Source organism: Fukomys damarensis, unplaced genomic scaffold, assembly GCF_012274545.1.
Source record: "Fukomys damarensis isolate Sample0158 unplaced genomic scaffold, DMR_v1.0_HiC HiC_scaffold_1, whole genome shotgun sequence".
Taxonomy (NCBI): Eukaryota; Metazoa; Chordata; class Mammalia; order Rodentia; family Bathyergidae; genus Fukomys; species Fukomys damarensis.
This window is the reverse complement of record NW_022900913.1, coordinates 8048252-8064766: the sequence shown is the minus strand read 5'-3', so window position 1 is coordinate 8064766 and position 16515 is coordinate 8048252. Positions and strand designations below refer to the sequence as shown.

The 16515-nt window shown below is 42.1% G+C and overlaps 1 protein-coding gene across 2 annotated transcripts in view; it reads left to right on the top strand.

Annotated features, from left to right (window-relative positions):
• Ctnnd2 (catenin delta 2) overlaps nt 1-16515 on the top strand; it is a 376658-nt gene that overhangs the window by 20617 nt on the left and 339526 nt on the right. For both annotated transcript variants that reach the window (XM_010611978.2, XM_010611974.2), the window contains exons 2-3: nt 2374-2568; nt 15657-15912. In XM_010611978.2, the coding sequence (XP_010610280.1) occupies nt 2374-2568; nt 15657-15912 (451 nt within the window). The remainder of the gene's footprint in view (nt 1-2373; nt 2569-15656; nt 15913-16515) is intronic.

Sequence of the window (16515 nt, the reverse complement as noted above, 5' to 3'; positions counted from 1 at the left end):
GTTTGTAAATGGGGAGGGGAGAAGGGGTTGGAGGGAGGGCAGGGACAAGGGGGAAAAATGAGAATCAAGACCTATTATGTAAAGGTACAGAATCCCAATGATGAATGTAATTGTATTGTATACTTAGATTGTACCAATAACCTCAATAAAAAGAAAAAAAATGCCTACACTCACTCAGCACTCTGCATAATGCTGAAATACACAACTGTATTTTGCACAAGTGTTTTCCCAGGGGAACATTATGAGCTTATGGTTTTGCCAGTAGCAAGCTATGAGAAGAAAAAATATACAGTATGCTCTTCAAATACTGAATGATTTTATAGTCATAAAATTCTGTTATCAATATCAGTAGATTGAAAACATGATGGCCACAGATGTAGACTTTACCTTAACATGTTTGCTCCTCGGCTAAGACTCATGGTCCTTTATTTGATTAATAGCACTAGTTAAAAGTTCCTGATGCCCGGTAAATGCTTGCAACAAGAGGATTTTCACATACGCCCTAAGATCATGTCACCACAGTTCAGCAGCTCTTCTTCTTGTTCAACATTGGATGTTTTCTGAGTCATAGAATAAAGCAATGATGGTAAAGTTACCAGTCTAATCTACCAGAGATGGCTGACTACACAACATTTTGATCTAACCACTTGTTAGTGGGGGAACTTGTTAGGGGGAACCTTTGTTTTTACACCTTTGAATCCTTAGGATATTATCAGAACCTTCAGCAGTTCCTGTAGCAGGAACTCAAGGTGTATTGTGCATAAATATATTCCTGGAGAATCTGAGCATAGATAATATTCAGTGTGATGTTGGCATTTGATAAATCAGATACAGCAAGTTTAATTATGCAAAACTGTTGTTTCAAATCTGTCATTCATCTCAACACACTCTAAATCAGAAATTATTTAATTACTGCAAAGAGAAAGGTAAGGAACTTGCCTGCCCTGTTCCTTTCCTTTCTTCAAAGCATTCAGTACTTTTTATTAATATGAAATTCATAGAGCTCTCAGTAGTGCCCCCACCGTTTAGAGATGTTTTCTGTTTATTGAAATGGAATTCAGCCTGTGCAAACATTTATGTGTCAGTGATTTGAAAACTTTTCAGGGCCTTTTCCTCCAATACACTACATTAGAATATTCACATTGTCTGGTAACGTGTTCATGAAGAAACAGCACTGTCATTAAGTATTTAAAGACTTTGGCTTTCAAGTGGCCTCTGGCAAAGGCACCGAACAAGCAGAAGGGATGAGGAGCGGTCACAGATTCCCTCATGGCCAAGGAATTCCAAGTCCCTGTGGCTCGAGGCTGGAATGGAGGGCTCAGAGTCGGGGCTGTTGAAGTTGGTTGGCATTCACATCCCGATGGGCCACGTCAGTATGAGTTTGGGGGATCTCGCTGCGGGGCCATTCATACAGCCTGCTGTGTGCTCCTTGGTTCTTACTTGTGCCGTCTGTTCTCCATGGAGGGACAGTGCTTCTCCTAGCTGCCCCAAATCTATCTCGTGCCAAGGCTCCCCTGCCACTTCTCCTTTCAATCTTGGCTTTTAATCAGTGTCTTCCCTGCTCTTTCCACTCACCCTTGAAGACTTCATAAAAGTCCACTTTCTGTAGCACAGAGGCTGCTTCAGGAAACATTTTCATGGTCCTCGGTCTACTGTGGGCTTCACAGCGACACTCGCCTCTTCCTATGTGTGGTGTCACAAGCAAGAGTTCACAAATGCTAGGAAGCAGAATGACTTGTAGCCTCGATTTATAAGCAACAGTTAGTGAGGACCATTTGCATCTTTCAGAAGAGGGCGGCTAAATGCAAATGCTTCGTTTGGGGAGTCAGAGTAAAGGAAAGCATAGCTCACACATCTTTTTCTTCAATATCAGCTTTTCTCTGGGATTTAGGCTGCTGTTAAATCCAAACATTTGGGCTCATCCATTGTCCCAGGAAGAAGTGCTGATGGAAACAGATTCTTGGCCAACATCAGGATGGCTTAGCCACTGTGGCCATTCATCTGTTCAGCCTTTAAAATAATTGCAATGGTACAGTTTACAGCAAAGGACTATGAGAGAATATGAGGTCATTCAGGTTGACTACGCACCTGATTCCTTCGATGAAGAACCCAGTATGTCCGTTGGGCCATGAATGAAGCGATGCTCTCTGCCTGTTCAGGGTGGGTTTATCCCAGGCACATTGCCACCTTCACTGTGTTCTTGGCATTGGGCACAGAGCAGGGCAGCTGGAGGGTTGACTTGCTTGACAGATTAGATCGCTGCCATTGCTGGTGACTCATTTGGTGCTGTGCAGATGTCAGTCATTCTGACCCTTCAAACTCCAAATATTGGATATTAGCTGAGCCTTAATGCACCCTGTTACTCTGTTTCAGCTGGGTCCCGAGCCTCGTACAGCAGCCAGCATGGGCACCTGGGTCCTGAGCTGCGGGCCCTGCAGTCCCCAGAGCACCACATAGACCCCATCTATGAAGACCGTGTCTATCAGAAGCCCCCTATGAGGAGTCTCAGCCAGAGCCAAGGAGACCCTCTGCCGCCCACACACACGGGCACCTACCGCACGAGCACAGGTGTGTACGGGGAACCCTGCTTGGGCTGTCCGCAGGGCTGGGCTCCCGTGTGTGTGTGTGTGTGTGTGTGTGTGTGTATGTGTGTGTGAGAGAGAGAGACCACTCTTCCCTGGGTCACTGGGACTTGCTTCTGCCATCAGTGTCCATGGCAACAATAGTGGGAACATGGTATGACCCCTCTCCCTGCCTGCCTGGCTGTACTCTGCATGACACAAGTACAATGGGGATGGTAAGCCTAGTTTGTCCAGCAGAAAAAGTTAAAAGAAAATACTAGTGCTGCATAAATCTACACTAATTTATTGAATGAGTATTAAGTATTCCAAGAAAATGCAGCCATTATAACAGGACATAAAAATGCAGATGCCTGATCATGGTAAGTGTTTTTTAATGGTGTGGTCTGCCTATTTGGCAAGCTTGGGGGGAAAATGTTTAATAAAAGTGTAACATATGTAGAATGATTCATCCACACTAACATTGAATCATATGAAGTTATTGTTGAAAGGGCAGATGCTGGCAAATGTATATGATTCAGTCAACTATATAGCTCTCCTGGATTAAATATGCATTTTTAATTGTACACAGCCATGGGGTACATGGAGAAGGACAACTGTTTTCCAGGATGTGTAGCCATCTGCAAGATAATAGGTCTAATGTCATGATTATATTGCCATAGAATACTTACCTCATCTATAAAGTCCGTACAATTAGAAACATGTTAATAATTTCGTGTGTTATAAAGCCTCACATGGCTAAGTAGACGGTCATGATGGCCTTGCTGATTTTTGGACAGCATAGCTCTCTCCTTTCTGCCTGGGCACAGATGACCACCTGCAGGGCTCAGTGTGGGATAGCTGGCTTTTTCCAAAGCTTGGCAATCGGGTCCCCGCAGCCTCCAGACATGTAACGTCGGGTGACCACTAAGTACAGTGTAGCAACTTAGTTGAACTGCAGTGTGATGCTAAATGCAGGGAAGCTAAGCTACTTTTATAGGTGATTAATGAGATTTAAATTTCTCAATTTCACTGCATAATAAGAAAGGAGACACAAAACACTTCTTCCTTTGTTTTTGACATCATAAATGCCATCCAGCATTAGTAATATGTATCATGGTATAGATGATCCACTTGTTCTGCCAGATTTCTCTCACCTTCAGGCTGCTAGATCCACTTGTGTCTGGAGTTAAATTAGTTGACCTTTGAGTTTTTGCATATAATCAACTAAGGTAATCGTATTTCAATGCATCCCTTAGTAAAGAAAAAAAAAGAGGTAACAACCTCAGTGACATTCAATACCTAATTTGAATAAAAACTGACAACAACATGGTTTATGGATTCTCTGTTCCATATTCATATGCTCTTAGAATTATCTCTTGTTAATAAACTTCTGCAAGTTTAATGAAAAATTGTCTGATAAGACAGAAGAATATAACTCATCTCTGACATGTTAAAAATAGTGGATGGTGTTTTCTCTAAACCTGGGCTCAGAGAGCAATAGCAAAAAAGCCAACTCTGGCTCACCACCTATTTTCGTAACACTTAAGAGCTAAGAATGGTTGTGATGTGTTTAAATGGTCGGTGGAAAGATCAGAAGATGAATAATGCTTGGGGATGGGGGAAACGACATGAAATGCAGTTCCCAGGGTCCAGATGTAAAGCATCGGTGTGCAGCCCAGGCCTACCCTCTTGTGTGTCCTCCCAGCTCCTTGCGCACTGCAGCAGAGCGGTGAGAAGTGAGGGGTTGTGGCAGAGACCATCCGGCCAGCACAGTCTCCATTGTTTCCTCTCTGACCCTGCACAGGAGCAATGTGCTGACCCCTGTCCAGAGCCGTCCTTAGACAGCCGTCCTGAGCCCGCCAACAGTGTTTTCCTTACTTTTTCCGAGGGTAGGCAACAGGGTCCTCAGAGTTCTTCCAAGGAGAAGGCCTGTCCACCCCAGGGCTGTTCCAGGAGCTGCTAAGGCTATGACATACAGGTGTCCGAAACCTGATGTCACCTGTGCCTTTGAACTGGGGAGAGTTTTAAGAAAATATGATCACCTATATAATATCATGGAAACTTCCAGAAGTATATGGATAGACTTTTGGGAACCTGGTGGAGAAAGGGAAGCCACCTTTTCTAGCACCTAAGCACAAGCTGCATGCTCTCTCCCTACACGTACCAGGGCCTTGCACATCCGTTCCTGATTCCTCTGAAGCCTCACACTTTTCCATGCCTGAAACAGTCTCTGTCAGAGCCTGCCATTTGGGGGAGAGTGTGCGTGCACCTTTGCTTACATATTATAGATGTGCAAGGCAATATTAAATTTTGTGTAGTAAGCCATACACCTGGAGACAGAAATTACAAAAAAGCTGAAGTTAAAAAGTTATAAAAGAGATATAAAGAAATATCTTAGGGTGGCTTCCCAAGATGTGAGAAGGTCATCTTTCACATGCTGTATGTTGCACAACCCATGCTGGAGACCACTGGACAGACCTGGAGCGGGTACCAGGTGGCTGACCTTTGGAAGAAGAGAACAGGTGTTTGCAAGGTTTGTTAGACCTGTAGCGTTCAGGGAAACTGGCTCTTAGCTCAGATTGGTGGCTGAAGCAATTAGTCTTATCTTTCTGGTCTTCAGTAATAGGTCCCCAGCCGGAACGCCTTCATTTCTGACTGGAGCATTTCGCACAAGCCTTCAGAGGAGTGGGACAGGAAGTGGAAACCCAGGTGGTTCCCACCAATAAGTCCACCTTGGGGAGTGAAGAAAAGTATGCGATATCTCTATAGTCAGAGAATAACGAGTTGTGCATAGAATTAAACCTGCGAGAGGGTAATGTTAGTCCAGGGCACATAGCTGCTTTCTGGAGCTGTTCTGAGCACTTTGCATAGATCTGCTAATCAGGACAGAGATGATGCTGTGTTGCTCCTTTTACGGATCAAGAAACTAAGGCACAGAGCCATCCTCCAAGGTCTCACAGATTACGTGGACTCAGTCTCTAAACCTCCACACCCACGCAGTGTCAGAATAGATCCTGGCTGTGGCTGACCATATATTTCTAAACATCATCATTTACAAATAAAATAAATACACATCTGTCTTCATCTATGGCACCTCAAGGCTTTAGGGATCCTGTTGAATATTGAGTAATAGCTATTGAAGATATTGTGCGCTGGGTGCTCTGGCAGATCCAAAAAAGTTCAAAATCGATCTGTGTCCTTGATGGTGTTTTGTTTAAAGAGAAAGACACAAACATGTACAAGATTAACTGGCAATGGATGGGAAAGCCTTAAAGAATCAGTGACTATTCCTGACACAAGAAGAGCGCTCGGCAGCTTGCAGTGTCTTATCTTGTGGGTAACAAGAAGCTCAGCATTTTACCCTACAGAGAACAAGGGATCTAGCTGCCCCTGTCTCCTGCTCCCGCCCTCTGAAGTCCCTGCCTCCGGTTCTGGGGGACAGCGGGGCTGGACAGGAGAGCTCACACCTCTTCTATCCTTGGTAGTCCAGTATCCTGGCCGTACTCCCAGCTCCTGACCTGAGCATCATGCCCCACCCTGCGGCGGCTCTCTCTCTGCCCACTACTGCCCGCAGCCCTTGGCCTCCCATGGCCCAGAAGCATGGAGCTGACCTGGGGAGCACTGAGCTGTTCTGGGGAGCAGGTTGCAGGGAGACGGCTGCACAGAGGAGGCCAGGCGAGATCTTCAAACACTGAAGCTCCCCAAGCTTCCCCACCAAAAAGCATCTCAAGTAGCTTCACCCCTCCTGCCAGCATCGTCTGTCCCCGCTCTGGACTCCTCCTCCATCTCCTTCCTGCTCTAAGTAAGCACCCACTTGCCTGGCACTTTCTCATGGAGACTAATTTAAACCCCAGGCACCAATGCAAATGGAGCCCCCAGTGTAGCTTTGGGGATTCAGAAAGGTCCGCTCGCTTTCTTGAACCATAAGCTATCTAACCATGCTAGAAGCTTCGTGGACATGGGTTGAGGAACATTAGGTACCTGTTGGAAGATCCGAGTCCAGCTCCTCCTCTGTCCTCTGCTGCAGGTTTAGGGGTGGTGAGACACGCAAGCTAGGGTCGCCTCACGCCAGAATGGGTGGGACTGCATGAAGCTGAGCAGGCACAGGACCCAGTAAGGCCATGTCAGAGGATGTAGAACACCCCACACAGAGGGGTCTTCTGTCCCCACCGCAGACCTGACTCTAGCACTGTCACACCCAGACCACCCAACACCCCCACCACTGCCAGACAGGACCACAGCCCAATTCCTCTGCCCAGGCCAGCAGGAGGATTCCAGGGGTGTGTGCGGAAATCCTTCCAGCCTTGTGGGCCCTAGTGTGCTGTGGTAGAGACAGAAAGTAAAGCCCCACCCTCTGCCCAAGGACAGCGAGGGAGATTCAAAAGCCAGCATGGGGGGGCCCAGAGATCTGGCCACTTGAGAGGAAGGGAAAGGGTTCCTTTGTGAATCACCAGTGAGTGTCCTCATCAGCAGGGCTCGCAGAGAGTGCCTGTCACCAGCTGTGCAAACCAGTCCTTTATCTCAGGGGCAATGAAGGCGGTGGGAGGGGACAGAAAAGGAGGCCACCCTCCATGGACAGGGAGGCGGAAGTGAGAGCCAGGGCGGAAATGGCAGATGTGCTTCTCCAGGACGTTCAGCCTGTCCCAGGCATTAACTGCCCAGGCCCTGAGACTTCCAGAGGCACGGTGTTGACTGAGGTGTCCATTAAGAGGAAATGCACATTTCATCTGAGATGCTGCCTCAGATCGGAGCCTGCAGTCAGGAGGACAGCGCAGCGAGGAATGTGTGAGCGGCTGTGGAAAAGTCTGCTAAACAGAAACAAAATAACAGGAATTTTTATTCAAAGCTGTGAATGAGTGTCTATGTAGAAGTTTGTGTAGACACAAACACTGAGCTCTGACATCCCTTAGGCACATCTTTCTAAGTCAGGGAAGGTAGCCCGGGTCTGCTGTGGTGCTGTATCACAGAGATCCCTTAGGGGAAGCGGGAGCTGACCGAGCAGCTTCGGTCACTCACTCGAGTGTCAGTGTGTAACACAGGGCTGTCGGTGGGTTACAAGGAGAAAACCACTGAATCTCTTTGAGAAGTCAGCAAGCACTGCAAAGAGAAAGCAAGCAGTCAAAGTATTTGCACATGTGCAGAAAATATTTTTTACAACACTTGATTCTGTGCAAGAGCAGTCACTACTAGGGCCCGGGATTTAGCTTCATGGTTCCACCCCCACCGCCTGCTTTGCAAGCTCAAGGTCCCAAGTTCGATCCTTGGTACCAAAAAAAAAAAAAAAAAAGAGTAGCCACTACTTAGTGGCATTGTAAGGTGATTACATAAGACCTCATATGTATAAAAGTTTATTACTATTATTCCATAATATATAAGTAATGGTCTAGTATCAAAATACTTTCAATTAAAATCACAATTAGATCCCACAAAACTGTGGCTTATTAACAGTTTATTATGGAGCTGGGGATTTAGCTCAGTGGTTCCACTGCCTGCTTTGAAAGCACAAGATCCTGAGTTCGATCCCCGGTACCAAAAACAGAAACAACAGCAATAAAAAAAAAAAAAGAAAAACAGTTTATTATGCATTCAATGTTGGTACTTTGGGCTATAAAACTGAGCACTTCTCATTAGAGTAGGTCAAATGAGATCCTCTATTACCTCTTAGTTGAAAATACTCACCTTTTTTAGTCCAGAACCAGAAGCATATTAATTATCATCCAATCATAAATTTTAAATAAGCCTAATTATAAATGTTATCTGAAAACTGAAAAAAAAAACTTCCTGTTGTTTAACTATATCAAGTCACTTTAAATGGTGGAAATAGTGTCCAGTTATAGCTGAAGATATATACTATTTGCTCGCAGAGAAGTTCATTGATAAGTTACAATGCAATGACTCATTTTATAAATGATTAATGCCAGTGAGGCCTGTGCATGCTGGAAAATGATGCGGTCCACTTTGTTCTATCACATACACTCCAATTCCCTGGAACACATGCCACCGGATACTTTCAACTACGACAATATTAAAAAGAATCAAAAGCTGAAGATGAGATGTCAACTAAACTTCGAGTGGAGCTCAATATGGTGCCAGGCTGGAATGTAGGCAGAATTAAAGATGTCACCAAAAGACTCACTCCCAGGAAACCATAGTTAAAGATTAGCATATTCTCTCCCTATACCAGAAGTGTCCAATCAGTGAAAATACCTAAAAAGCTCTATTGTTTCTGTATGTGACTGCTCTAGTTTGTAGATGCTGTAGTTACTACTCTTGCCTAGTTGTTTTAAATTTATAGAAAAATGAAAAAGTCAAGATCACCACACGCATTTCACTTGAAATGGAAATGCTTATTTTCTAAATAAAATCTGAGCATGTGTGGTCCCCGTCCACCAGACTCCAGACTGTGTCTCTGAATCTCAGAGCCTCTGCCGGTTAAGCTACTTTGAGTACTTTCTTAGGATTTCTTTGGGGGCTACTTTTCTCAACAGGTGAACGTTTGGATTCATAAAGAGTATCACAGGCCTTTTACAGCATAAGCGCATACCATTAGGTACTTAATAGGGATGAATTTTGAGTGTAAGAGTGAGGAGCAAATATTGTCTGGGGCCAATTCTCTTCTTTAGCCAACTGGTTCAGGCCTCCAGCTCTGTCTCCATGCCGCTAAGCTCCTGTGAGGCTCCATGACAAGTTCGTCCCAACTAGAGGGGGCAGCTAGGAAACATACTGGAATCACCAGCACCCCTTCTCCTCCCTGCCTTCCTTGATGTCGTCCTGTGACAAATCTACTCAGTCTCTTGTCCTGCCCTAGTGAATCCACCATGGGTACAGTGACATTCCCCGCCCAACCATCCCACTCCACTTTCATGGAAAATTCTATCCAAGGACGTCCATCTGGGTCCATTCTGTTTGCAGTGGAAGGCAGTCCTGTTTCATTCCTTTGAGGAAGAAGCCAAAGAAAATGGCAGTACAGATTCTGAGGAACACTAAATCAGTAAATTGCCTAGGTAGTAAGATTTATGAAGATGTACTGTCTCACATCAATTTTTAGTCTTTACTTTTCTGCCAAATGTATTACTTTTCAGCGTGTGTGGGCTGTCTTAACTGGGCATACTGCCATGTCCAGGGCCCAGGTGTAGATCAGAGGGGTGGGTGCCCCCTCCACAAGTACCTGGAATCAGACAGTCACTTTTAGTTCTTAAGCCTGAACAGTCAGCCCTTTACCTGAACTTGACCCACCAGTTAGTGTGAGTGTTGGATAAGATTGTTTGTGTAAGCTCCTAGCGTGGCGGCTGGCACCATAGTAATCTGTAAATAAATATAACACTTATTACCCTCTCCTTGTTTGTAGACAATGTAGGCATTTGCATGCAAAACAGAAAATGTTCTCATATGTTGAAAAATCATGGCCATACCATCATCCAGAATAACTGCCATCAAACACATTAAAATTAGAGGAAATAAAATATATATAGCATTAAATATGCATGCAAATATGTATAAAAGCATATGAATATAGAACTAAGTGTGGAGGGTATTTTTTTGCTTTTCATTTTATGCATTCATTGTTCACATTTCAATTTTTATACCAAGTTGGGAAGACACACTGTGCATAGCTATAATGTTAATAAAATAGTAGCCATTGCTGAATTACTTCTATTAGTCATTTATTGTTTTCCTGTTAACTTATATTGTGAGTACCTTTTCTCTTTTAACTACATCAACGTACATTTATTTATCCATATTCTGTCACATGCAGTTTGAGATCCAGTGGTGTGGGTGTGAGTCCTCTGCTGACATTTTCAGGGCCTTCTTTTCCAATAAAACCTGCGAAAACACCATCAACACAAGTGACTCCATTACTACAAATCGCATGGTGAACGCCTCTCCCACGAGAACAACAATATGTGAAATTAAAGATTATGCTAAATTCACCCTTGAATACTTTTTCACTGAGATTATCATGGATGAGTCTGGGACAAATGCAGAAAGCTGAAAGATGTTTACTGTGCAGTTCTTGATGACAACAGTGGAGGGAGATGCCGGATTTGGAGTTTCAGAGTCCTTAGGGCCGAAATAATGGACTTGACTTCTCTTTGAGAGCCTGTGGTCCACATCTCCCCACCCACTGCCTGCCATGGTTTAGGCTGTCCCTGTTTTCTAACCTCGGGGTGGAGACATTATTTGATAATGCTGTTGCATGCTTATTCTATATTTATCTAGATAACACACATGTGTGTGTTATGGATCTGTATTAATCTGTATATGGGAATATATATATATATATGTATATATTTATTTATATATATATTTTATATATATGCAAAGATAAGTGAAACAAAAAAATAAAAATGTGTTTCTTTCCCTTTGTTGAAACCTACTTTATTATATTCCTTGCAACAAGTTTCTTACTAAGTGCCCAGGTTCTTTGATTTTATTCCATTTTTTCTTTCCTTTTTTGCTTGTCACCATTATTCATAAAGCAGAGTGTTTCATTTTATTAAAACTATACATCATCTCCTTTTTCAAATATAACACATAAAGCATCTCTTCGTTTTTCCCCAAGAAGCTAGGACTGTATGTGTGTGGCTGTACGGAAAGCAAAAAGATAATTTTCGCCAACAGCACAGGTGTGTGTTGAAGTATCAAGTCAGCTGCAGAAGAGTCCACTTGTCCAATCTCCCCAAAGAGACGTGCAGCACAGTTCATTGAGTTCGAGAGCTTATTGAGGGGAGAAGGGGCTGTTTGCAGAGCCAGAGAGGACAGGAGTGTGTTTGCAGAGCTGATGAAGCACCTTCCCCTTTACATGTTGGCTGCAAGGTGGATCAGGTGGACAGAGCAGTCCTGGGAGAGGGTCAGCGGAGCCCGAATACTCAAATAAGAGAAAAGATTTAAGTGGGCAGAAATTAAGGGAAAATGTATTAAAGGAAAGTCTTTCCACAGCATTCACTTACTATATCAGTGGACAGTGGGCCTGGTTTGCCTGAGTCGTACCAAGACCTGAACAGTCCACACAGAAAGGATGAATTGAACCTGCATTTCACCCCCATGCCACACTTTCAAACCCTAAAATTTCAGTTTCAGCATTTCAGTGCTAATGAATAATAATAATAGCTTATGTATTTAATGTTTTCTATGTATGAGTTATTGACACTTCTTATGCATTGAAAGTAAAGAACGATGCCATGGATTCATGAGATCGTTTTTTATGTGTGCTTAAAAAATAAGGGATTACTTAGTTCCATTGCGGATGTTTGATTTGAGATATTAGATGCCCACACGTTGTGTTCTATGTGATTATTAATCTGTTCTTTAGTAGTTTTCCTCCCCCTTCATACTAATATTTTGTGTTATTTTCACTGCATTGGTCAGTCTCTATTTTAATTGTGCAGTTCAAGTTTGCATTCTGATTTTATATTTCGAAATTCTTATCAACTGTCTTACTGATTGTCACCTAAAAGAAGTTTAAGCCATGGATTGAGGAGTAATATCCCTGAAGGGCCATTGCTTGAAGCCATAACTACAGAAATGATTGTGGATTCTTAAAATATGATCTCCCTGAAATTAGTTTATCCTTGTAAGATTTAATGGCCCAAACTCTTTTTTTTCATAATATAGTGATATCATTGATAAAACTAAGACTCAAAACACTGTTGTAAAATAAAATCAAGACAGTTATATGTAATGTTATTCTATGATCTTTCTAAAAGTAGACAAAATTAGATGTTTTGGCATCAACTTTTCTATATATTTCTCCTGCATATCTCAGTAAATTTTATTTAATGAGAGTACAATAGTTAACTTACCAATTTGTAAATGTTTTTCAATCTAATATGTAGGTGTCTTATTCCTAATCTAAAGCCATCCTTTTTCTCCCATTGCTAGACATTTCCCTTAATTTAGGCCTTTCATCCTTTTTCTGTTTTCTTACCCTGTTAGCCATTTCATAATATGCATCTCTGAGGTTTTAAACCAAATTCAGCAGCTGTGGTCGTTACAAGTATAAAAATCTAAATACCAGAAAAGTACTTGAGTTCCTTTCCAACCAGATAACAGCTAATGCTTGGCACATGGCTTAATCACTCTGTGCTTTGGTTTCCCATTTGTAGGTAAGAATCATGTTTTTACCCACTTGTGGGTTGTTGGAGAAAATATGACTCCGTACAATTAAAATGCTTACAACAGCAAACAAAACCCAGAAGGAGCTGTCCAATGCCCAGAGCCAGTACCTTTCACCATGAGGCCTTACATACAGTCACTTTGTCTAATACTATTGACTTCAGCATTAAGAATGGTGGTGGTTATGACTCAGTAACAGCATTTTCTCTGTATTAGGTACTTTATGTTTTTGATACATCTAAATCGAGCAGTGATCCCATGAAGCTATTCTGCTGTTTTTGATTATTATGTCAGCTTTCCATTGACTGGCAAAAAACAGCTGACACCTGAAACGTAAAGGAGAAGTTTATTTTAGCTCACAATTTTGGTGGGTTCAGTCCATGGTTAGTGGCTCCAAAGTAGAAACAGAATGATGGGATCAAGGAAGGAGAAACCCAGGACCAGAATACATCCTTCCAGGTCACAGCCCAGTGACCCACTTTCAGCCGATGCCCCTATAATCCAATCTCCTTCTAAAGGCCCAACATCTGAACACAAGACTTTTGGAGAGCATTTTAGATAGAAGCCATAACAAATAGCTTTGAAACTGTAGCTTGAGGAGCTCAGCTACATTCTCCAGTTTGAAGAACTGGAAACCCCCAGAGTTCTCTAACTCTAGAAGCCAACCTCTAAGTGATCTCTGTGACATTTCCCTGAAAAATGCCAAAGTAAAAGAGAAAGAAAACCTGATAGTGTTATGAAGCTTTCCTCTGTTGTTTTTCTTTTTCCTTGTAAACTGAGATGTTACCTTCCTGATACTGCTTAATTGAATTTCATATCCTGTTTTCACATTTTAACCCAATTTACCTTAAATTCTTCACAATTTTGATCTCTTTGTCAGTGTTTTTCTTACCCTCCTCCCATCTTATTATAGTTTCTTTGTGATTTATAGTCCTTTGAGAGGTTTTGTGTGCGGGGGGGGGGGCAGATTGTTCTCCTTAGTTATCTCTAGATAGATAAGAATTTTTTGAATTTCAATATTATTTCCTGGTCACTTTCACTTTATCCTGCTTTCCTGTTAATCCATTGTTTATAATGTGTTAGTAATGGATACTTCTGTATAGATAAGGACTTTTGGAAAACACCATTTTCAGCAAGATTAAACATTAATATTTAGTTTCCCAAATTTATTTTAAAAACACACTTTTGTGAAAAATGACATGTTTGGTTTTCTCCTTTCACCCTTGATTTTCTGGGTAGCTTATCACAACTCTTGTAGATGAATTTTTTTTTTAACCTCTGTGCATTTGCTTTGATTTTAAACTACTTTAACCATAATATAAAGCACATGGTATATAAATTTGAAAATGTGAATTTTTATTAGAAACCTTAGAAATATTGCAAATAATTAAACTCAAGAAAGGCATAGGGCATATTTTGTAATTATTGCATAATTTGTGCAATTAGTGTTTATTAATCTATGATTATTCTCAAAACTTACACATCAGGGACACCTTCATCATTTCAAAATACTGCTTCTCTGGAGATACACTGCTGTTTTTGTTTGTTTGTTTTACTTTAAAGTATTTTGGAGTTTTCACTGTATCATGTAACCTAAATTTTATTTATTATAAAATGGGGTATTGAATATTCATTGGAAAAGAGAAGTCCTGAATGCCTCCTTCCCAATTAAAAATAGGTTCTTGGTATTTGATTATATTCCTCCAGTTCACTTGACCACATTTTGCCATTTCGGCACAGTTTCCTTAACATCTTCTAACACTCATTTTCTTAATGTGACATGGCTAAAAATGTGTAGGAGTCAAAATTGTGGGGGGATTTATAATTGGAATCTAATTCCATAGAAAACACCTGTGGTATACATGGATGTTTCTAGAAGTTGACTGTATTTTGGATACATACTGATCTATAGTACCAGAAAAAACATGTGCCGTCTAATATTGATCGTGGCTAACCATTGCTAGATCAGCGGATAACTGGTCACATTCTGTTGATAGAAAAGCTATGATTTTCATTGTGTATGGCAATTAAACTGTAAACATTAAATATTGTTGAGAATCAAGCAATAATAGTGACATGAAATGGCCTAAAAAGACTCTAGGATGGAAACAAAATTAACTAGTATAAAAATCTCAAAACCATGTGGACATTCCGAAAAGATCTAAGTATTTTTGGAAGAGAACTGTCAGCTCATTATTTGGTCTGCTCTGCAGATGGGTTAGTTTTCTCCTCCTGATCCCACATGCCTACATTTAACCCAATACATTGGATTCTGTGCACTTTTACTTGAAAAAGAGGCGTCTGAAAATCTTTTGGGAATTACCGTACAGAATCCAGAACACCCTTTCGTGAGACACTTTAACACTAATTATGGAAACAGGAACCCACCTCTCCCTATCCCCACCCCCAAGTGCATGCTCCCTCTTCTTTTCCTATTTTATTCTGTGCAGGAAAATTATTTCAAAACTTACTGTATTTTACACCCTTAATAAAATTATTGTAATGTTGCCTGAATGCACTCTGAATTTTATCAACTAGAAAAACTATCCGTGGTCATTTATAAAATACTCCCTCTATTTGGTGTGGGTTTTACTTCTGAATTATTCTAGAGCAGAACTCAGGGTCTTACATGTGCTAGACAAGTGGTCTACCCCAGAGCCGCTCCCCAGCCTGGGTTTCAGTTTTGCACAATTTAGACTCCAGATGAATATGCGTCCTGTGGTTGTTTCTTATCAATATGCACTCAATGGTCCCACTCCTCCCGTTCCTGTAAGGTGTGTTTTGGAAATAGCATGCTTATTATCACTGAACTGGATAACATTGAGTCTGTTGGTGCAGATATGACAGATTAATTTTTTTTACTCTTTCAAACCCCTATTTTTTTTAATGTGTGTAACTTTCCCCCGTGCCTAGACCTGGTTAACTGTTTCTGTGAGCAGGTCCTCAATTTTTTACTTTGTCCCTACTTTCCTATCCTAGCCCCATCTTCCCCTGGTGTCGACTCCGTCCCCTTGCAGCGCACAGGCAGCCAGCACGGGCCTCAGAGCACCGCCGCAGCCACCTTCCAGAGGGCCAGCTATGCCGCTGGCCCGGCCTCCAGCTACGCGGACCCCTACCGACAGCTCCAGTACTGTCCCTCCGTGGAGTCTCCCTACAGCAAATCTGGCCCTGCCCTCCCACCTGAAGGCACCTTGGCCAGGTCGCCGTCCATCGACAGCATTCAGAAAGACCCCAGGTGAGTAAGACCCTTTATCTTGTGATGTCTAAAGAGCCGGTGATGGCGCGCATTACATTCTGTTTTCTTTCTTCCTTTCCTTACGTTGCATTATTGCATGCATGGCCCTGGCTGAGGATGGAAGTATGGAAAGTGAGACTTTCGGTGGCTGTTAGATAAGAGTATTTTGGGTTCTTAACATGGGTGACTAGTGTCTCCTGTGGTTCAGTGCCAAAACATCACTGTCTTTTGATGAGAACAGCGACAAGGTACTGAAGAATACAAACATGTGATAAGACCTAGAGAAGCCTCCTTTAATGCAGCAAAAACTGATGATGAGAGGTGGAACACCCTAGCACTTGATATCTAGGTAGGTTACCTTCTCAGTGGGAGCATTTGTGGGCCCCATGCACCTTTCTCCTTGTCAATGTGAAGGGTTCACCTCCCAAGGAACGCTAGACATTGAAAATTTAGAAATTCCTTCATTTTTCCATGGCTGAAAGTAAACATTAGGATCCAGTTGTTTGGGGCTTGATAAAAACTTGAACACGGTATATTTAAAAAATTGCTATTGTGGGGTTTATCACCTGCCCCGCTTTTTTTTTTTTTTTTTTTTTTTTTTTT